The sequence below is a fragment of the Astatotilapia calliptera genome, chromosome 23 (genome assembly GCF_900246225.1).
Source record: "Astatotilapia calliptera chromosome 23, fAstCal1.2, whole genome shotgun sequence".
NCBI lineage: Eukaryota > Metazoa > Chordata > Actinopteri > Cichliformes > Cichlidae > Astatotilapia > Astatotilapia calliptera.
Genome location: NC_039323.1, coordinates 41889211 through 41904701, shown reverse-complemented (window position 1 = coordinate 41904701; position 15491 = coordinate 41889211). Strand labels below are relative to the sequence as shown.

The window sequence follows — 15491 nt, the reverse complement described above, 5'->3', positions numbered from 1 at the left end:
GTTACAGGGAAAAGCATCTAATGTGTAGATTTAGCATCAAATCACAGCAACAATCAGTGCTTTGTGTTGTAGGATACAGACCCTACAATGACACAGAGAAACCCATCAATCAGACGAGTCCCTCTGAGCATGCACTTGGCGACAGTGGAAAGGAAAAACCTCCAGCAGAGCCGGGCTGAGGGAGGGGCGGCCATCTGCGTAAAAGGATGCGAGAAACACCGTCCCTTTAAGTGGTTGGAAACTAAAAAGTAATCACACTGATATTGCAGCTGTAGGTCAGGAGATAGAGCAGGTAGAACATCTGTTAATCAGAAGGTTGGTGGTTTGATCGCTCGCCGCTCCGATCTGTGTGCAAACGTGTCCGTAAGCAACAAACTAAACCCCAAGTTGTTCCACAAAAAGCACGTAGGCACAGAGAAAGTGCTTGTGTGAAAGAGGCATGTTGCACCAACCCTCCGATGCAGCGTGGTCACTGGAGCGGACGGCTGCTACAACGTACATATCTCTTTAAGAACCGTGAGGGAACTGTTGTTGTGATTTGGTGCTATGCTAATAAAAGCGCACTGAATAAAATGCTCAGTAGGACAGTAAGAACTAGCTTCCATCATATTTCATCAAGAATCTTTGCTACTGTGCTACACTTGCCTTTAACGTGAAATGCATTCAGTGATCGTGCTGCAGTATCTACCATATAAACTGACCGTCTTACTCAACTAAGCCAAAGAAGTTTAAATAAGTCACTGTGAGCTTTATAAAAACAAATTCTACGTTTGTGTGACATTCTGTTCAAAGGAGGACAAAAGCTATGAAAAGGAGTTTATACTGTTAGACTGAGAATGAGTCAACTCCAGGATATTAGACAGCGAAGAGAAAAACACAGGAGGGCTATTATCTGACTCCCTGCAGTCCATCAAGTCCTGTACTTAAACCTTTGTCATTTCAAACCCACATCAGCTTCATATGAAAATGCAAAACAATGATGTCCTTTTTCAGATATAATTTAGCCAAACCAGAACAGCTGCTCATCGACAGAACAATAGCCTTTGTTCTGTTCTGCTGTCTGAACACAATACCCTTTCAGCGGCAGGCTCTGGTGTAGTTATCGAAGGTGTGTGAGGTTGTGACACGACTTCTTTAAGCAAGTATAGATATTAGATTAAATCAGATTAACTGAGATACAAGGATTCTCAGATGAGTGTTGTACTGCAACTTACAAGGTAGAACACAATAGTGCAGCACTGTCAGGGACTTCCATGCTCCAGTTAACTGAAAACACTGTGAGTAAATCCAGTTCCATACGGTGAATGAAAGTAAAGAGAGAAAGGAACATTCCTGTCAGTGTTTGGCCTGTAAACAGCAGCATAGTGCGATCAAGGTCAGGAGCTCTGCCTATGGACAGTGATGGCCTGAAACACCGTTAGTGCGCTCGTTAGTATCTGCTCTGCATCAGCGTACGGCAGAAACGAAAGACCGAGGCGCCGGGAGACAGCTCAGCAGTTCAGTTTTACTTATACAGCGCCAAACAAGTCGCCTCAAGGCGAGGCGAGGCTGCCATATCGCGCCATCGGCCCCTCTGACCACCACCAGTAATGTGCTTGTATTTCCTGTCTTACTGATGAGGTGCATAGTAACTATACTTGCCTTATACACTCACAGATAATGTAGTCCTCCCACAAGCCCCCGAGGAGAGCCACACAAGAGAGGACAGAAAGGGCCCAGGCAAGGTTCAACTTTATATGTTGTTGCTGCGAGCGCTAACCCCTGCAGCACCACCCTGTCCTGAAACACGGTTACTTCCTGCCGTGTTCCTCAGAACAGGACACATTATGCCGATGAAGGTGCCACTGCAAACAGGGAACGCTGCCGCTGTGATTGACAGGGTCTGTGAGGAACATCGTCCTGAGCGCAGAGCGACGCTCTGTGTAGCAGCAAAGTGTTCACGTTGTGCTGCAGCTAATCTCCGTTGGCTGCAAGGAGGCCTTTGCTCCCTCGGGGAGCCTTGACCCTTGACCCTCACACCAGTTTGCCAGCTGTCCTGCATATTTTCAACCTCTGCTCTCATCCAAATATATTCATACCTTTAACAGGCGCCATGGTAACATGTGGTATTGATCTCATGTTGTGGGTATTTCTGTGTTGCCACAGCATAGATTTGGTTTTATTTTGGAGGTGGTTGGTGTGCTGTTGTCTGTGGTCTGGTCAGTCACACATCAGCACCCTTTGGTTCCGTGCTTGCAGTTTGGTTTGTTTGTGAAGTTACTGTGACCTCTGACCTTTTGGGACCAGAGCCTCACAGATGTTTTGTAAAATATTCTTTCTTATTTGGGGGTAAATAAAGCCCACACTGCCTGCAGCTCGGCCCCTCACAGAGACTAGAACAAACATATTCCCACTGCTTCTGAAGCTGACTAATTATTATTTTGTATCCTGGTGGTAAGATCCACTTTCAGACACAAATGAAGCTAAAACAAGAAGCTGTTGCTTTTAGAAGTATCTGTCTGCCCAGGACGTCTGCAGCTCCGGCAGCATTTAACTGCTAATTATTGAGAAGGAGACCGACTTCTGCCTCGTCACACTCTACCTCAGTCAGTCCCACTCCTTTCATTTGCTTATGAAACACGAAGAAGGCAGGAGTAGAAAACACAGACAGCAGTAATCCACAGCGCTGACTCAACGAGTCAGTAATGAACCTCTCTGAGCATGTCAGGCAAAGCAACAGGTCATATTTGGCCTCATATCCGACATTCACTGCCTTAATCTTCTCGTGTATGTAGGAAGCCTTCATGCGTCATTACTGTTTGGATGTGCTGAGCAGTCGCAGGTAACTACAACTACGTTATAAGCATGACAGACAGCAGACAGGATCATGTGTGAGGCTTTCAGGTGAATCCTACAAAATCACGCCTGACAACGACGGTGTCTGTTTGTCCTCCGTTAGGCTTCACGATGAACAACAATCACCAACACATTTTCTTTGTTTTTACTTTGTCATTTAAAACTTTAGCCTCAGCAAATAAGCTGAGGACATGCTCATAATTTGCTCGACAGTGATGCTCATTTCCTGTGTTTATGCGGTGGAGCTGGTGTGTGAGTGAGGCTGAAATCAGAGAAGCCGGGCTTGGCGGTTTTCTAATGATGGAGCCTGCTGTCTGACAGCGACCACGCCTAGATGTCAGCTTGTGTACACAGTAAACATGTGGTGTAGTAGTCGGAAGGGTGGAATCAAGGTGAAGCGAGTCTTTCCGACTCGAGCCCACACTGGTCCCGTTTCTGTGATATGCATGAAAGCACCATAAGACGTGAGGCACCTGCTACATGTCAAACCTACACATGTGAACTCGTTTCCATGATCAGACTAAGAGGTTCGGGTCAGGGTTCAGATGAAGCACGTAAAGCAGGATTCAGGAGGACCTGATGTCATGATAGCACGCTGCACAAATACCAGCTTCAAGCCCAACGACATTTCCACCTCCTCCTTTGTTTGGACTCTTGTGTTCGTTGCTGCTTTCTGTTAATCTGAGGGGATGTGGACGTGTCGGCTTTCTTTTAGATTGTTCTGACTTCTTCCTGCTTAGCTCTCAGCTGTCATAAAGACGTTCGCTGTGCTCACTCTTAAACAGCCAGCAACACGTCGCACCAAAGTCTCGACCGCAGTCATACTGAGACGAACCAGGTAACGTTTGTTTGGCTTCCGCCACCACTCAAGTCCACACATGAATGAATAGGCCTGCACGGGACGTGACTGGGTGTGTCTCTCGTGCACCTTGTGGTGCCCGGCTTACTGTGCCCAGTGTGAACATCACATGTGCCTTCAGCTCATGGTCACCCAAAATCACCAAAGGCTTTTACAGTGGTGCAAAAAGGTGTAACCGGAGTAAACACAAAAAGCAGTTTAAATGATGATTTATTGATAAAGGGAGAAAAGCTCAGCAAATCATGAATGAACTGTTGGAAGGCTGATATCAGCAGATATTGACACTTGAGAGCCATAATTCACAAATGGGGAAAACTTGGAACAGTGGTGAACCTTCCCAGGATTGGCCGACCTACCAAAATGACTCCAAGAGCACATCAATCACTCACCCAGGAGGTCAAGAAAAAGCCCAGAACAGCATCTAAAGAAGTGCAGGTTCACATGTAAAGGTCAGAGGTCATGATTGAACAATAAGAAAGAGACTGGGCAAAAATAACCTCAAGGAGAAACCACTGCTGACCAAAAGGCTTTTCTCACATTCTAGATGATCCCCAAAACAAGAATATTCTGTGAGGTGACGACACAGAGGCTCATCAGCCTGACTCAGCCCCCACCTCCCTCCCCCACTGGCACCAGAGCCCCACAGGCTGCGTTCTCAGCCCCTACTTTACACCCTGAACACACATGACTGTACACCAACCCATGCAACCAACATCATCGCCAAGCCCATAGCTCCACCGTGGTCGGGCTCATCTGTGATGGAGATGAAACAGAGCAGAGGTGGAGAACTTGTCCCACTGGACCTGAAGTTGAACGTTCTTAAAACAAGAGACCTCATGACGGACTTCAGGAGGCACAGACAGCTCCACTCCCCTCTTTTTATAAGTGGAAAAGGCTGGAATCTGTCTCCACCTTCAGGTTTCTGGGCACCCAGATCTCCATCAATCTCACCTGGACCCACAACACCGTCCTGGGAAAGAGGGCACAGCAGTTACTGCACTTCCTCTGTGTCCTGAGGAAGAACAACCTTTACCGGCAGCAGCTGCTGGCTTTCTACCGCTCCTCAGTGGAGAGCGGCTCTCCTTCTGCCCGGGTGTTTGGTATGCAGGCGCCACTGCTGAGAACAGGAAGGCTGCACAGAGGGTAATTTGCCATCCCTGGAGGCCATCGCCAGATCCTCCATTCTCAGAAAAACCAGGACCATCCGAGCTGACCCCTTGATCCGCTGCCCTCTGGTTGCCCTCTCAGATCAGTTAGGTCCCACACCTCCAGACTCACTGACAGCTTCTTCCCCTGGACCATTCGGACTGTCAACAAACACTCCACAACCCCACCCACCTCACCAGTGTGAGCCACGGTCTGAGTAACCCTCATCACACAGACTCTGTACCCAGGCCAAGTCCTTTTGCACATGCAAGCTTTTAGTAGCTTTTCCCTTACAAATAGAACCTGGCTGGTGCAGCACATTGGTAACATCTCCTCCTGATGGCTCCCTGCACATCTGCTAAATGTTTCATACAATTATGACATACAAATCTGGGACCGAGATGTCCTCATAGCAGCATCAAAGATCTGTTGTTCTATAACGTTACAGTGTCCGTGCAGTCTGTGACTCCACATCAATCTGATAATCACTGCACAGAAAAAACGTCGAGCTTTAGACACACGAGACTGATTAAAAGCAAATATTTTTCTTCTTGTCTTGTGACAGGATGCACTGAAGCAACTCTTTCACTAGCTAGCATCATGCACTGTCACCAAGTGCACACTAATTGTTGGTGTTTCTCTGTATTATTGTAGAGTCTTTTATAAATACACAAGGTAATGACTGATAATTAAAATTGAAGTCCTACTTTTTAGGACTGGCTCATATTGTTTATACATATTTGTCAGCGAGCATCACCAGTTCCTGCCAGGTTACAGCTGATTGAGCAGATTTTAAAAACAAATCTAATATAAGGAGGAGTCCAGCAAGACTGTGGCTTTATCATCTCTTAAGGAAAATAGGCTAAATGATGAAAGAGTTAGATAGCAACGACTTCTTTCTCCACTCCTCTTAAGATAAATATCACGCTCAGCATTGGCAGGCATTCAGATTTCTTTGCTCCAGTGGACTCAGACCAAAGCTCTCCTCTTCCCATATTTCCTTGATCCATTGATCGTGGCTTTTTATTAGTTTGTATTATTGTTTCAGAGGTGGTTGAACTCTGAACTCTGATTACTTTGGGTTTTCTACATCAAAGTTTAGGCTTAAAGCCAGAGTTTGTTAAAGCCCTGATCATCTCTGTACGCGGTGGTTAGCATTGATTAACCATGAGGAGGTTTTGTTGTCCAAAGCAGGCTTACCTCCCCATCAGCCCTCCATAAACATCAGTGTGTGGGCAGGGTGATAGTGTCGGGACAAGGAGAAAGAGTAAGGGACCTGACTTTGAGCAAGAGGTCAGGCAGGTCTTTCCATCATGATAGTGTCACAGAGCCGGACAGTGTTGGTGGCTCAGTATGACTCATCTTGTCCTTGAGGTGATATTTAAAGGTCAAAACCAGCATGTGCACAATCCTGACCAATCATACCTACACACAAATGTTTATATTCAAACAAATGCACATAGCTGAAGAAAGCCAGAGGGCAGCACACTGCTGAGTGATTTCACACACAAACAACATAAATGTGCAGAAGGCTGGTGAGCTGATGGTTTCAGGTTCCAACGGACTCGTGTTTTTATTGTTTCCTAACTGAATTCACATCCATGCTGTATTATTCTAAAAGGTCTGAAATGAATGCTTCATACTTTGATCTTAGGTAGAACATCAGCTTACTATGACCCTGGCTCTGAAACGCCCTTGAAGGCAGCCTCAGAGGAGGGACACGGGCTCTAGAAGGCAGGATATGGTATGTACTAAGTTACTAGAGCCTATTATCCCCGAGGTGTGTGTGAGAAGGGGTTCACTGCACACAGCAGCACAGGACACCCACCAAGTTAAAGTGGGAACAGGTCTGAGAGCGAGGCCCACAAGCTTCCCCTGAATGCGCTCTGTTTCACTGGTGAAGGGGATGAAATGACTGTATTGTTTGCACCATAATGACTGTTTAGAGGAGCCGGCGTGTTTGAGAATTGCAGGTTGCTGCACTGTAATCTCGCATTAAGGATGTGACTTGTTCCCATGCAGTGACTTCATGTGAACACGGTGAAATCCTCAGAACATCGCTGAAGTGTTGAGTGTGTGTGTGTGTGTGTGTGTGTGTGTGTGTGTGTGTGTGTGTGTGTGTGTGTGTGTGTGTGTGTGTGTGTGTGTGTGTGTGTGTGAGGGAGGGGCTAAGCAGGCTATGGTTTTTGTAGAGTATGTACAGAACTATATGTCCACTTTTTTTAACTTTGAGCCCACTTGCGCCGCTTTCTGTCGGTCTGTCTCACGTCAGAGTTACGCACGCTCGGTGTGCGGCCTTTAATTGGTCAGCGCTGCTCCTCCCTCCTCCTAGGTGAACTGCTGGAGTTTCGGGCGGAGTCAGGGGCGAACGCTTATATTGGGGAGCCTGAGGGAGGACTGCGCTGGGTGCCTCTCGGACAGGCTGGGAATTGGTTACAGCACGCGGAGTGTTCTTCCCCGGGACGACTAAAGGAACTATAGCAACATGCCCTCCGATAAGAAGGACGATGGTGGATGGAAGAAGTTCCTGTGGAATTCGGAGACAGGGGAGCTGCTCGGCCGTACCGGGGGCAGCTGGTGTGAGTATTGGGCAGACTGGGCAAACGCGCGTTCACGGCCGTCTGTGTTTCCAAGCACCTGTTTGAGCCGACTTTCTCTGGGTGTCTGTAACTAACACACGACACACAACTCCCGAGCTGCCGCTGAGCTCGTTCAGTGAAGCAGGCTCGTGATGTTTGTGCTCGTGCTGTCCGTGCAGGGAGCGCGTGCGCGCTGCAGTGCGAAGAGCCGGTGCTGCGCGCGCTGATTGGAGCTTAGAGTCGTCCGCGCTGGCTGATTGTTGTCGGGTAAAACGGTCAAGGTGTCTTTCGGCAGGTGCGAAGCGGGCAGGCAAAGGGTTAAAACTGCATCAGAGTCCAAGGTGAGCCAAGGTGAAGGAGCCAGGCTCAGGTGTCGCTGTAGTCCGAGGAACAATGCGGTCATTAAGTTGCTCGACCTTCTCCCGTTTCTCGGCAGTGCGCATGTCCTTGCCCCTCGTGTGAATGTCACCGCTTCATCTCTGTGGACTCCCGGTTCAGTCCGGCGTGTGCTCGGTTTGGACCCGAGCTGAGCGGGGACTACGGTTCGCCCTTCTCAGGTCATCGCAAAGTGCAGATGCGTTTCAGTGTGTCATGCGCAGTGCTGCGATAGCGGTACACGTGAGCGTGCACGTGAGCGTGCACGCTTTAATTAAGGAGTTTAAATCGCTAGAATCAGTTTTCCTGTGTGTGTGTGTGTGTGTGGTAACTGAAGTGTGTGTCCTACAGATGTCCTGGCACTGTGAGGGCCGTAGTGCCCGGGGGATGCTGGAGTTTAAGATGCCCTTGCCGGTAACGACTTCCGGTAAAATGTCACATAACTGGTTCAGGTGACCTTGTGACACCGTGAGGACAGGCGCGTGCACCTACACCCTGCAAGCAGCGAGGTGAATCGTGGCTGTGGGGTTTGGATGACTTTGAGCTGCTGGGAATAAACTTCACAGTAGCATAACCGGATTCATTCGGGGTTTGAGTTGCAGTGTGCTGATGAGAAGGCTGAAGTCCTGTGAGGACCGACTTTACAGGATCGTGTTTCTGTGTTACTGATACAGGGATGTAGTTGGGAGTCTTTTGTGAGCCTCATTCCGAGTTCACTCAAACTCCTTAAAAGTGTGTTTTCCACTGTTTCTATAGAAGTGTTGGCATGTCAGGTTTAAAGCACTCATGGCTGGGAAGTGTTTCCCCCTCAGAGTGACGCATGGCTCTGCAGTCATTTTGTCTGCTCTGTGCACACACAGCAGCTCCAGCCACTCATTAATCTAAATGAATCTGGAGACTCTATTATCAGCCGGCTCCGTCAGGTCAAAGGTGCGCTTGAAGCTGAGGTTCTGCTGTCACTCGGCTTAACTGAGTTTTTTATAACGGCTAATTTTCGTGAAGTCTTGTGAAAGTCTCCTTAGGAGACGGAGACAAAGTGTCTAACGCAGTAGCTCTGCTGTTACCACGTGACAGTGAGGCGTTGGCGCGCTGTCTTACTGTGACCTTCCTCACAGCACTCGTCTGTCCTGCAGGTTTGAGGCTGTTCTTGTTGTGTTGCTTATTCATTATGTGCAGCGTCTCATTCGTTCTACCAACCGTGGAAACCAGTCGCCTGTGCTGACTCAGCTTCTGACCTTTTCCTTTTTGGCGACCTTGTTTCTGTTTCCTCATTAGCGCTGTAGTTTCATTCTGAGTCACAGCTGTACGGTCCATATGATTAGTCTGAAGATCATGTAACATATCATCTGCACCACCTCTAAAATATTGATTCCAGTCAGCAGTAACTAACACCATTTCCTCCATGTTCTCAGCAGTTTTAACTTTCTCTGTGCTGACACACTCTTTCCTTTTCCCCCCACAGTCAAAATTACGCTGTTCTATGTTATATTCTACGGCTGCCTGGCTGGGATCTTCATTGGCACCATCCAAGCAATGCTGCTCACTCTGAGTGAATACAAGCCCACCTGGCAGGACAGAGTTGCACCCCCTGGTAAGAGATGGAAGTCTGCTGATCTTCTTCACAGGATGGCCAGTTAATCTTTATTAGGGGTCACATGATAAACTGGGACTGTTGTGGAGGCAGCAGCAATGAGCTGAACTCGCTGTCTTTATAAAGTGCTGCTGGTAAGAGGAGATGTTACAGTTTGCACAGTAAGAACGCCAACATTTTATCACGATTTAGTCAACATTCCCAAAAACCCTTTGACAAAATTCCCACTTATTATTCCAACATTTCAGGGTTTAACTTTGAATAGAGAGATTGTTATGTTGCTTGTAGTTTAATGACGTCATCTGAAGTTTTTCAGTTGTTTTCTTGATCAGCGAGCGATATCTAGGGCGTCTGAGGTGCAGACGTGAAGCACATTCACATACAGTAACCACAAAGCTGGGCATCACACATAAAAAGACTTTTCCAAACCTGAAAGTAGCCTTTAAAGCACCTGTGCTCAGTCTGGCCTGCCTGACGTTGTTGTGGAGAAGAACTCGCCGTATAATGGCCCCGCTGCCTCTGCTGTGTACACACCACGGCTCTGTTTCCATGACAGAGGGCCGGCTGTGTGTGAGACTGACAGACTGAAGGCTGGGGGCAGTTGGCGTCTTTGCATCCTCATCTGTCTTCAGCTAAAGTCGTGTAGCGATCGTTAATGTTACACACGAAGCACACACTGCAGTGCGGCCCTGTTTATCTTTAAAGTCACTTATCAGCTTTCATATCCAGTCATCATCGCTTTCATCCGAGTCCCAGTTCAGACTGTATTCGGCCCATCTTAGCACAATGACTGAAAGCCGAGGGAAAAGTGTATCTGTCCCTCGGATGCTGCCGTGAGATCGATGTTGCACTGATTCTGCACGTTGGCAGCAGTGTGTGTTTTCACTGTAACTCTGAATGTCTGGTAGCTTTAAAGGTGGGGCTACTGCCAGGATGCCTGTGAGCTTCTGTGACAGGACTGTCTGTATAACAAGAGTTTATTGTGTTGGTAGATCTGGTGTTGATGATGAGCGGCACTGAAAGTGCCAAACTGCAGTTCCTTCAATGGCCACCTGAGGCTGTAAAAGCAAGTCAGTGCTATAAACATGTACAGTCTGTGCACACAGTCTCATACAGCAGTGGAGGCACCAGGCAGGGCAGCTTTGGCTTCAGTGCCATTAGTCCGGTTAGACAGCTCCACCTGTTGAGCCACTCGTCTCCGCACTCACCTGATCTAAGTATTATGCAAATATGGCGTCTGCCTCCAAAATGATTGGATTTGAAAACCGTACTGGGTGACATCACAATAGTTGTTAATGTTGGCGATAACAAAGGGCTGTGATTGTGCACCTGCAGGCCTCACACACACCCCACGGTCAGATAAAGCTGAGATGGCCTTCAACCCCCGAGCCGTGGAGACCTTCCTGCCTCACACGAAGGCTCTGAGGGAGTTCCTGGACAAGTACGATGAGAGTAAACAGAAAGACCAGATGAAGTTTGAAGACTGTGGAGGTAAGCATCACTTGAACTAGTTTCTACTGGAAAATAACAGAAATGTGATTGCAAACAGGAAGTGCTGTTGTCCGACACATCTGTGCATTACCGCTCCGCTCGGCTGAGCTTGTACGTGATGGTTTGGGATAGAGCTGGGCGATATATCGAGTTTTTAAAACATATCGATATATTTTTATACGAGATATAAGATGTGACAATATCCTTTATATCGATATAGTCTATGTTACGTTATAATTATACTTGTGGAGCCGCAAGTTTGCCTCTCTTTCGTCCACTTTTGTCTCTACGTTACTCGGCCTCGCCTCTCCTTCACTGAAGACAACTCCCCCTCCTCCCCCATCGCTTCACCTGCAGGAAGCGACAAGATGGACACGGCAAATCTCCGTTAACGAGTTACTGCGCATCGCCCCGTGCGTGGGGCTGGACGGCGTCAACGTGCTAACGAGCTAACCACGCTAACGCCATGCAGCCCAGAGGTGCTGCATGGACTAAAATCCTTGCATTCTCTCAAAAGTTGACAGCGCGCCTTATGTATGAATTCTGGTTGTGCTTGATGGCCGCGAACCGATTTTATGTGGAACACGGCGCTCAGCAATCTGTCAAAAATGTTTGAGTACGACTTTGGTAAGCTACAGAGCTGCACCGCTTGATGGATTGTCGGAGCATTACGGCTGAGCCTCGCGGAGTGATACGTACTGTGCTTCAACGTAATATTACCCTACTGTGTATAAGGACCATAAATGGCACCAAGAGACGTGGTTATGAAGCGGATTTCAAACTCCAGGCTGTCAGTCACGCAGTACAAGTTGGGAACAGAGCAGCTGTGAAATCTGTCTTTGTTATAGTGCTCGTCTTTTACTTTACATTTTGACTGCACAATTGTGAGCTCTTTGTTATGCACAAAAACAACATTGTTTTCTTTTATTTATGGAGCATTATTATTTAATAAATGCTCATAATTTATTTTTGAGTAAATTTTATGTACATCTGCTCTATGTTAATAAAAGTGCCTGTGTGACATCTGGGACACAGCTTTGACTAAGAACTCTCTTTTTGTTCTTACTTTATGGCTTTAAAAATATATATCGAGATACATATCTTATATCGCCATCCAGCTAAAAAATATCGAGATATGAATTTTGGATCATATCGCCCAGCCCTAGTTTGGGATCCTTTCCATCACTATGATAGATGCCATGTTGGACCTGGAAGAACCCAACTTTAGGAAACGTAACCCTTTACTTGTTCCTCTAGATCAACCTGCAGACTACAAGAACAGGGGTGACTTGGACAGTGATGTGGGTGTCCGAAAGGCCTGTCGCTTCTCCAGGGCCTTGCTGGGACCCTGCTCTGGCTTGGAGGACACGGAGTTTGGTTTCAAGGAGGGCAAACCCTGTCTGATTGTGAAGCTGAACAGAATTGTCAACTACCGCCCGCGGGTAACTTTAGCCTTCTTTTGTTTACTTGGAGACCAAAGCAGTGCAATGCTTGGTAGAAAATGAAAATGTCACCTTAGTTGTTAAAGCCCAGCAGCAGTCGGCGCTCATACGGTTTGGCTAACTCGTCTTCTTTCTTTAGCCTCCTACCTCTAATGAGAGTATTCCTGAGGAGGCTCAACCCAAGGTGCAGCCCAACGTGATCCCCATTTACTGCACCAGCAAGGTACGCACAGCCCGCACGCAGCATGTAGCATGGCCTCGCTCCCGCTGTCCTCTGACAACGAATTCATGTATGCACGTTCTCTCTTCCAGAAAGAGGAGGACGCTGATAAGATCGGAGAGATTAAGTACTACGGCATCGGTGAAGGGTTCCCCCTGCAGTATTACCCCTATTACGGCAAGAAGCTGCACCCGCAGTACCTGCAGCCGCTGGTGGCGCTGCAGTTCACCAACCTGACCCGGAACACTGACCTCCGCATCGAGTGCAAAGTGTTCGGAGATAACATCGACTACAGCGAGAAGGACCGCTACCAGGGACGCTTTGAGATCAAGATCCAGGTTGAAGAATCATGACCGCCATCAGGCCCATAGCACTCCCCCGCCCCACCCCCCTGTAGTATCAGTCAGTTGTATGAGATGAGAGGGGCAAGGCTGTAGCTATTAGCTCGTGTTGGCTGAGTGAAGGGGAAACGCTGTTAGGGACTGTTGTGTAATCTGCTTTCATCACTTGCTTCTGTATTTCTGTCTTAGCCTTAGAATCAAATTTAGGGGAACGTAGCAATAGGGCCAATGATAATATTTAGTGTGCTGTAAATGATACCTCTAAACAAGCCATGGGACACTTCCACGGAGTCTGTGTGCGCGGCATAGCGAGCTGTCTGTCCCCTCTGTATCGCTGCCTGTGTGGTTTTAGCAGCTAGTTCTTTGGAGTGTACAGATCGGGTCCTTCAACCTCATCTTACTGTATGAGCAAGCTTCAGCAGTGCCAGCCATGAGCCTCAGACATGTCCTTAATAATAACATTAATAATAAAATGGTTCCTCGCTGTGATCTATGTAAGGAAAACGCTGCACTCCAGGAAACCTCTCCTCTTTATTTCTTTTACAGCTGATCGTGGGAGACCTCCTTAAATCGTTCAATTGTGTGATTGGGTTTTATTTGTTTCATGCCTTTAACTTTTGATTCTGCCTTGAATGTAGACTCGTGTCCAGTGTGTTAGACCCTGGCCTGTTATAAGGGCGACGGTGCTAACTAAAGGGTTTGTTTTTGTTTTGTTGGCAACTCTCTGAATGTTTGCAACCATGAAACATGTTGGAAGACTTTTATATTTATGCAGTTGTACATTTTATTTCTTTGCAAAATATTGTAATGTATAATGCAATACCAAAGTGATGAGTGTAAGAGAGTCTTTATCAGAAGCAATGCAGTACTCCTTTGTAGGCTGTCAGCGTCTTGCCTTGCGACCTTTAACGGTTAACTCTGAGTTTATGTTCTGGCCGTGAATGTAGGCGAGTGTGTAACGAAGAGCTGACAGGCGGCTAACTTCCACAGGCCTGATGTCCATGCATTTGTCCAAAAACACGGAGTTCACGCAGAGCTCTGTGGCTTAGATGAATGACGATGTTGGCTTTAATATTCTGTAGGATCTCATGTTGATGTAAAACATTCGACCATAAATTTACCTCCAGTCAACTTTTCATCTGTTCATTTAATCAGATAGAAACCAATAAAGTCCGACTGGACCTTCCTCTGGTGTCGTGCTCTTTTTGTCTGTTCTCGTGTCGGCGTCACATTTGCATCATGTGTTTGCCCGCCATCCCCAACGAGGGGCTCCGTCCTTCCTGCCTGGAGTCCACATCCTGCAGCTCAGTATAAAACCCTTTATACTTCGTGTCATGCTCGTAATGCAGTAGAGCGTTTACATACTACAGGGGACAGACTGATAGTTAATGATTAAACAGAGTGAAGGAGAAACACCCAGTGCATCATGGGATGCAGAGCTATTGCAGCTAGCTAAGAGAGGATCCAGGGTCGCCTGGTCCAGCTCGAGCTATAGGCTCTATAAAACAGGAAACTCTGTTATTCACTTCAACTCTGCGTCTAAGTAGACATTCGGCACTGGTGAACTGGGAGCCATCCTGTTTTCAGAGTGCATGTGTGCAGGACCTTTCATGTGCAGTCACATGACAAAAAGACTACAAAGGAAGCTTTAAGCGTGCTTGTGTACATCCAGGCTGAACTTCATGTTTAACTCCTTTTCGAGCTCTTTCAGAGCTTCCAGATGCTCACACAGCTTCATCTCACGCTTCATGGAAACAGGTCTGAAGCTGCTTTCAGTGGAACAAAGTCTTTCTCAACACTGAAAGTAGAGTGTCTGCTAACTCTGTCGGCTCTCCTGTCTGTGTGACAGAGGACAGGGCCCTCCCCCTCGTCCCGTTTGGCCTCAGTGATGAATGAACTGTTGTTGGCTGAGGGCAGGGCACCGTGACTGGACGATTTCTGTTCCTGTTCAGTTATTGAGTGTCCAGTGTTGAGTTTCTGTAATTACAGGAGGAAGCTGCTGTGTGCAGCTAACACAGAGATGTTGTTTCAGGCGCCGGGGGGCAAAGCACCCGTTACTTGAGGCTTTTTTTGTTTTAATGTGTGTGTGTAAAATTATTCATCACCACTTCTCCTTAATGAAACGATCTGGCTTTCATGCGTCACATGATGACCGTTAACCAGCGATCGCCCGTGACGCCACAGCGCGCTGGCTATGAGCAGGAACGAGCTCGCCAGGGGGACAAGCAGCTTTTGCACTAAAAGCATCACTAAAAGTGATCTGTTATGCATATCTGCATGAATATGGATTATTACAATATTAAAAAACCTCACTGTATTTTAAAGAAAATCTATTAAGAAACAGACTCTATTAGAGATTATTCCAAATATGATGAGATGATGTATATAAGAAAGGCTGATTATACAGCAGCAAAATGATTGTATCTACAGTGTGTGACTGGGTGTGTAAAGCGCTGTGCACTGGCCCAAAGAAAAGAAAGAAATGATTTTCTCTTTATGTAGAGGATGAGATGATTTTTAACAGGACATGTTTATAACAGCTGCTTCAAACTGAGGTCCTCTTGGCCCCTGGACACGTGTGTCCTGGTTTCACTGTTCATCTTTACATGTTC

General features: G+C 47.2%; 1 protein-coding gene across 1 annotated transcript; it reads left to right on the top strand.

The window, feature by feature from the left end:
• The first annotated feature begins 7175 nt into the window (after window positions 1–7175).
• Window positions 7176–14065, top strand: atp1b1b (ATPase Na+/K+ transporting subunit beta 1b). The gene is made up of 6 exons (XM_026159337.1): window positions 7176–7419; window positions 9257–9385; window positions 10721–10876; window positions 12134–12318; window positions 12458–12541; window positions 12631–14065. The coding sequence occupies exons 1-6, from the start codon at window positions 7326–7328 to the stop codon at window positions 12889–12891; spliced, it is 909 nt and encodes a 302-aa protein (XP_026015122.1). The 5' UTR covers window positions 7176–7325; the 3' UTR covers window positions 12892–14065.
• Window positions 14066–15491: the final 1426 nt, after the last annotated feature.

Coding starts and splice junctions, on each gene's coding strand:
- atp1b1b (XM_026159337.1), top strand. CDS start 7,326: ATGCCCTCCGATAAGAAGGACGATGGTGGATGGAAGAAGTTCCTGTGG. Junction 9,386..10,720: donor GGACAGAGTTGCACCCCCTG/GTAAGAGATGGA, acceptor GTGCACCTGCAG/GCCTCACACACACCCCACGG. Junction 10,877..12,133: donor GAAGTTTGAAGACTGTGGAG/GTAAGCATCACT, acceptor TTGTTCCTCTAG/ATCAACCTGCAGACTACAAG.